At 42.4% G+C, this 7,638-nt stretch overlaps 1 protein-coding gene across 1 annotated transcript in view; it reads left to right on the top strand.

Annotated features, from left to right (window-relative positions):
- fmn2b (formin 2b) overlaps positions 1–7,638 on the top strand; it is a gene marked incomplete at its 3' end in the record, with an annotated part of 45,981 nt that overhangs the window by 21,884 nt on the left and 16,459 nt on the right. The window contains 2 exon segments of the mRNA XM_014340414.2: positions 6,001–6,062; positions 6,931–7,022. Coding sequence (XP_014195900.1) covers positions 6,001–6,062; positions 6,931–7,022 — 154 coding nt within the window.

The raw sequence follows: 7,638 nt of genomic DNA, 5'->3' as shown, positions 1-7,638 counted from the left end.
GAATGGATTACACGGTGGTATTTTCCTGTTTCATAAGACTATGAACTCCATATTTTTGAATTTCCACGCCGGTGGAAACCCAAACAAAACACGCATTAAGAGGCTCTAATGACTGTGTCTCAATCTCGCAGCCCATTTCACCTCTACTTGTGGCTTGCATAATGTTAAGTTATTTTACATTCATCCATCCATCCATTCGCTTCCGCTTATCCTTTTCAGGGTCGCGGGGGGCGCTGGAGCTTATCCCAGCTGTCATAGGGCGAGAGGCAGGGTACACCCTGGACAGGTCGCCAGTCTGTCGCAGGGCCAACACACAGGGACAGACAACCATTCACACCTAGTGACAATTTAGATTAATCAATTAACCTATCCCCACAAGCAGCATGTCTTTGGACGGTGGGAGGAAGCCGGAGTGCCCGGAGGGAACCCACGCAAACACGGGGAGAACATGCAAACTCCACACAGAAAGACCCCGGCCTGATGGAGGAATTGAACTCAGGACCTTCTTGCTGTGCGGCAACAGTGCTAACCACCGTGCCACCGTGCTCCCATTAAAAAATTATTTAATATGAAGGCAATAGGCAGAGTGTTACAGGCATAGCCCTAAAGAATGTAGCCTCATGGGCAGTGTAGTCCATGCTGCAGGGAGAATGGACTGCCATACCCGTTATGTGTCTGTGAGCGAGGGAGGGAGAAAAAGGACAGTGGAAAAGTACGAGTTGTCAGAGCAGAAACGGGAGCTGGAAGCATGTATATTAATAATAGAGAATATATATATATAGTATATAAGTAAAGCTATTTTTCAGTACGAGCCCAGACACAGATACCGACGTATTAGCCAGAGGTCCCTTCTTACTACGGTTCGGAGCCGGGACCTGTTTTATATACGCGCGGAATAGTTTTCTATACGAGATCGCTGCAAAAAGTGCAGCCTTACCTAATGTCCACCCTACTGTTACTCATTTTATATTAAGATTTAAAAATCTAGTCGGTATTGGTATGGCGAGTAACCTTCAGTAAAGTAATAAATCACACAGCAATAGTACATTCATGTAATTGTAAAAAGCATGATAATATATTAGTAATCCAAAGTATTCAGAATACGTTACTCTCATTGAGTAACGTAAGGAATACGTTACAAAATACATTTTGGGGCATGTATTCTGTAATCTGTAGTGGAATACATTTTAAAAGTAACCTTCCCAACACTGCTGATCACTCCATTCAAAACTTGACAAGTTGGGGAAAAAACTCAAACTCCCAAGAACTTAAATAATGCCCAGGAAATATTTAAACAACTAATTATTAACTAAAGATGTATTTCCTGCATTTTCAAAATTCACATTTACAAATGTGGGCATTTCACTATTAAACATATTTACTTAGGGATCAATAAAGTATGCTGATTCTGATTATCATTATTGTGCATGAAATAAATTAACAAATGGCATGAACATTTTTACTACCAAGTACAAGTTTTACACAAGCTTGCACCTTTGTGTGAATGTTTTCTGAGAGAGAAAAGTAAAGTAGGCTCTTTTTACCTTACAATATAAAGTGCCTTGAAGCAACTGTTGTTGTGAAATGAACTGAATTAAACCAGATGCTTCTGAACTCATTTGAAAAACCACCTGCTGTATTTGACATAGATTGCCATGTTTGAAAAAAAACAACAAAAAACTAGCAACTAAATTGAAGCACGTTGAGCCTAAGAAGCAAAAAGGCTAAAAGAAAACTGTTCCTGCTACCTGATGCCTGGAAAGGTTATCTGGAAAATCATTTAAAACGTGCATACCACACTAAAAAAACTTTCTAGATTGTTTTCTAAATCTAAATTGTTATAGGAATTAGACAGTAAATGAACCCAATATACAATGGCTAATTGCATTATTTGAATTAACACTGCCCAATCAACTGTGGAACTCACCATGGTGGATATCTTTCATGTCAAGGTGCAGAGAGGACATGAGGATTCCTACAGCCTGAGAACGTTTATTGTTTAGGAGCTTAACAACCTAAAACAAAAATAAAACAGGAAAATCAGACAGGTTAGATGCTTTCATAGGAAGTGGAGTGTAACGTAATATACTATATGTAATCTAAGAATAAATTGAAAGAATTATTAAAAGCTCCAGAAGAGAAGGCGTTTGGAAAGGGAGGGGGGATGAGTGTGTGATGAGTAGTGTATATGTATGTGTTGCGTGTGCCGAGTTTAGTGAGAGAGTGTCCTTCGCCCTGCCAGGCTAAGTAAACAGTCTTCCAGCCAACCCAGGTGGCCTTGCATATGGGAGAGAACAGTCTAAACACAGTCTTATCAGGGTGTAGATTTGTTCAGCTCCACTTGAGACCGTACAGGGTGGGCCATTTATATGGATACACCGTAATAACATGGGAATGGTTGGTGATATTAAAGTCCTGTTTGTGGCACATTAGTATATGTGAGGGGGCAAACTCCTCAAGATGGGTGGTGACCATGGTGGCCATTTAGAAGTCGGCCATCTTGGATACAACTTTTGTTTTTTCAATAGGAAGAGGGTCATGTGACACATCAAACTTATTGGTAATGTCACAAGAAAAACAATGGTGTGCTTGGTTTCAACGTAACTTTATTCTTTCATGAGTTATTTACAAGTTTCTGACCACTTATAAAATGTGTTCAATGTGCTGCCCATTGTGTTGGATTGTCAATGCAACCCTCTTCTCCCACTCTTCACACACTGATAGCAACACCGCAGGAGAAATGCCAGCACAGGCATCCAGTATCCGTAGTTTCAGGTGCTGCACATCTCGTATCTTCACACCATAGACAATTGCCTTCAGATGACCCCAAAGATAAAAGTCTAAGGGGGTCAGATCGGGAGACCTTGGGGGCCATTCAACTGGCCCACGACGACCAATCCACTTTCCAGGAAACTGTTCATCTAGGAATGCTCGGACCTGGCACCCATAATGTGGTGGTGCACCATCTTGCTGAAAAACTCAGGGAACGTGCCAGCTTCAGTGCATAAAGAGGGAAACACATCATCATGTAGCAATTTCAAATATCCAGTGGCCTTGAGGTTTCCATTGATGAAGAATGGACCCACTATCGTTGTACCACATACAGTCTTGGAGGGATCCATCCAATGTGGGTTAGTGTCAGACCAATAGCGGTGGTTTTGTTTGTTAACTTCACCATTCACATAAAAGTTTGCCTCATCACTGAACAAAATCTTCTGCTGACCAATTTTTGTTTTGCCCATTCTGCAAATTCTGTGCGCCGATCTGGGTCATCCTCGTTGAGATGCTGCAGTAGCTGGAGTTTGTAAGGGTGCCATTTGTGAGTAGCTAATATCTGCCGAAGGGATGTTCGACTAATGCCACTCTCCAGTGACATGCGGCGAGTGCTACGCTGTGGGCTCTTGCTGAATGAAGCTAGGACAGCCACTGATGTTTCTTCATTAGTGACAGTTTTCTTGCGTCCACATTTTGGCAAATCCAACACTGAACCAGTTTCACGAAACTTAGCAAGCAGTTTGCTAACTGTAGCATGGGAGATGGGTGGTCTCGTAGGGTTACTGCATTCACCAGATATCAACACAATTTCGATCCGCTCCTCACGTGTTAACCTCTTCGACATGTCAATGGCTGTGAACAAAGAGAAACTTGTAAATAAGTCATGAAAGAATAAAGTTATGTTGAAACCAAGCACACCATTGTTTTTCTTGTGACATTACCAATAAGTTTGATGTGTCACATGGCCCTCTTCCTATTGAAAAAACTGTATCCAAGATGGCCGACTTCTAAATGGCCACCATGGTCACCACCCATCTTGAGGAGTTTGCCCCCTCACATATACTAATGTGCAACAAACAGGACTTTAATATCACCAACCATTCCCATGTTATTACGGTGTATCCATATAAATGGCCCACCCTGTAGTAGCCACATGAAAGGATGGTGGTATTCCTTTATTGCGAACAACTGCATGTCAATTTCACAGTCGATCAAGCAGTCCGACACTGGTCTCTCAATCTCCCGTTGGAGAGCCGTGAGCTTCTCCAAGATGTTATCCATTTTTTGCTCAGAGATCTTAGTCTGAGTGCTCACGCTAGCCTCAAGCTTCTCCAAGATCTTATCCGGGCTGCGTTTAATGAGCCCATTTTGAGAAGTCACGACTCGTCCGATCGCTTCAGTCACAGCGGGCAGCCTTGTGGGCTTTTGAACAGCCCATTCCGCTTTCTTTAATCTTCGATAAGCCAGGGCCAAGCCAGCTCCAATCAGCAAGAACCCTGTTATCATGATTCCGAAAAGGTAGATGTCTTCAATGTCCTCGATTGACAGTCCCGCCAGGCACACGTCCCTCCAGTTATGCCACCCGCCCATCGTGTATCAGGCAGGGGACGTCCCTCCAGGACACTCAGGCTCACCCGAGCCCCGGCTTCTCGTTGAGAAGAGTGTGTCAATTGCATTCAGGGACCAGTTGATCAAATCCATAATTCCTCTTTTAGGTTTTAGAGAACAGACTGTGAGAGTGTTTCAGGGCAACAGTAGAAAAGTAGGTGAGGCTAGACAAGGACACGAGAAGCCGGGAAAGGGAGAGGAGGAGAAAAGTGTGACCGCCTTCATCGAGAGAAAGAGGGACTTCTGGATGTCAGCCACTTCCTCTATCTGCAGCTCGGACGTCACCCAGACAAGGTCTGCATCAGGTGTTGAGGAACCAGGACATACTGATGAAAAGTGGAACAAGACAGCATAAGTGGGCAAGAGATGAAAATAGTGTACTGTTGGAATATCATCATGACTCCCACCCGAGGTTGGGTACCAAGCCCCAAGTGCGATGGAATAAGGATCAATGAGTGCAAGAAGAACTGACCTGAAAGATAAGATCCCTACCCTGCTGGGATAATAAGCTGGCCAAAGGAGGAGATAGAAGCCACTGACATTAAGACAAAGAAGCTCCTGACCATGCTTGGAGGGTTTCACCCCAAGTCCAGCACCCTGAGGCTGTATGTTAAGTAGAAGGAAGGAGGCTGGGGACTAGTGAGGGTCAGCACCAGGTCCAGGATGAAACAAAAACACGAGTACATCAGGAAGATGGCCACAACCAACCACGTGCTCAGTGAATACCTTAGGCAGCAGAAACCCAAGAAAGAAGATGAGCAAGAGGAGGAACCATCAATGAAGGACAGGCCCCTGCACGGTATGTACCACCGGCAGTCGCTGACATCCAGAACCAGTGGCTGGACTGAAAGAAAGCACAGAGGCACTAACCATGGCAGCACAGGAACAAGCTCTAAGTAAAAGATCCATAAAGGCTGGGGTCCATCACACCAGGCAAGATACCAGGTGCAGGCTGTGGAAATAAGCCCCTGAGAGAATCCAGCAGATAACAACAGCAGGGGACAGTAGAATGTCATAACCAAGTGACTGGCACAAATTACACATGGCCAATATGGCCTGCAAGTACTAAGGTCAAAATGGGACACGGGACAAAATCACCAAGCTAAGAAACTGTGAGTGTGTGTGTGTCTAAAAATGATGTGCCGGGAGTCTGCTGTTCTCGCCGGCTCTAGTGACCCTTGACCTCCCAGCTAGCTATCGAGCTGGTGGGTAACAGACGTCTCCGAAAACGTTGGAGCACTTTTGCAAATATGTGATGTCTTGATAAACCAAACAGATATTTGAAGTTTGCACAGCTACATTCTCACCTGAAAATATGTTAAAGTTTATTTTGTGACCCAGAAACAGTAATAAGAGTAATATTAAAACTAAGTAGCTGCCACCATTGTTGGAAATTGGACTTGGCCAGGCTGCACTATGAATTCTGGGATAGGTTGGGCCACGAAGGACACCCGCATTTCAACAAAGTAACTGTATTCTGAATACCACCTTTTAAAACGGTAACTGTAACGGAATACAGTAACTCATATTTTGTATTTTAAATACGTAAAGGCGGTACATGTATTCCGTTACTCCCCAACACTGGTGATCAGTAACCAATTGCTCTTTGTCTCCTAGCCATCCTGAACTTGGACAACACTGTAGTTGACCTGGAGACCCTGCAGGCCCTGTATGAAAATGTGAGCTTCACACTCAGTTTTTATTGTTTGCTTCTAGAGATCTGAGGCCCTTAAATCCTTATTGGTCCAATGTCTACAAAAGGCTGAATGTTGATTTCTTGTCTAGTAATGCAGCAATTAAACCAGACCAGGTCTGCAATGATGAACACTACCTGTCAAGGAAGACTGTGTATTTGGGACAGATTTTTCCAACATATTGTCAAATACACCAGGTAGTTCACTGTTCTGGGACACACCTTAATGTTATATTTACATTACTGCTTGTCAAATCTTTCAGATAATCTAATCCCATTGAAGGGCAGTTTATTATTCTACTTTTGTTCCGATCATAATCATTAATGTTACTAGATGTCCCAGTCATGATGAAACGAGAGCGGTAGTGAGGTGATGCAGAGTCAGATGTAAGTCAAAGTGGATGGATAGGCTCTAAAATAACTGTTAACATCCAACAGATAAGCTGTGAAAAAATGTTTATTTGGTATGTCAAATCGATTGATATTACATATATACCCCAAATAATGTTAACCTGATATTTATGTGTGTCTGTGCTTAAAACTAACCAAACAAATAGAAAAAGACTGCAGATGTGTATTTCCTGCTACCAGTTCAACAGTCAGCAGAAAAGATGTCTATGAGTTAAAACAGGGTGTATAAGTTTAAACTGAGTGCCTTCATGCATGTCATTCACATTTTATTATTATTATGCCAGAAGAGTTCACTGAGTATCAAACTTTTTTTCAAAAGAGTCTAGAGTCTAGTCATACATCCTTTTTTGTTTGTTTTAGATCTGCTCAGATGTTGCCTTAGTTTTATTTTCTATATAAATTCTAGAAGACATGGAGCCAGATCTCTTGTGTCTCTCCCACAGAGAGCACAACAGGAAGAATTGGACAAGATCGAAAAGCACATAAAGTCCACTAAAGACAAAGAGAATGCCAAGCCCCTGGACAAACCAGAACAGTGAGTGATTACTCTAACACTTCCACGATAATTAGCAGGTTTATTTCATGAGTTACAATCTCAGTGACTCAGGAAGAATTATGGTGAAGGCAGACTTTTTTTCATCAGAGCAGGTCATCTACTAATGACAAGGATGGTGGTTCAAATCCTATCTGCTCCAGTTTGTATGCCAAATATCCTTTGGCAAGATACTAACTCCAAGTTACTCTCTGATTAATCCACTGTGAGTGTGTGTGAATGTTACATAGAAAGCACATAAAAAAGTGCTTGTGTGAATGGGTGAATATGGCAAGTTGTGTAAAAGCGCTTTGAGTACTCAGATACAGTAGAAAAGCGCTATATAAAAACCAGTCTATTTACCATGTATACTACCACAGTTGATGTTAAATCAGATACTGAACACTGATTGAAGTGCTTTAAACATTAATTCATGGGATTTAGCAAAAAAACATCTTTTTAACTGATTGGGAATTAAGGTCATTTTTGTGTATAGTCCTCCATTCTGAGAGTGTTATGTGACGGCTGTGTGCAGGCAGGAAAAGGACCCAAAGTGCAGACTCCGGAGACAGACGTGAACTCAAAAAACAGCTTTAATGCTGAACTCAAAGTAACAAAC

The sequence above is a fragment of the Haplochromis burtoni genome, unplaced genomic scaffold (assembly GCF_018398535.1).
Source record: "Haplochromis burtoni strain Fernald_Lab_line unplaced genomic scaffold, NCSU_Asbu1 Contig_367, whole genome shotgun sequence".
NCBI lineage: Eukaryota > Metazoa > Chordata > Actinopteri > Cichliformes > Cichlidae > Haplochromis > Haplochromis burtoni.
Note: the sequence above shows the minus strand (reverse complement) of the source record. Positions and strands in the feature narration are given on the sequence as shown.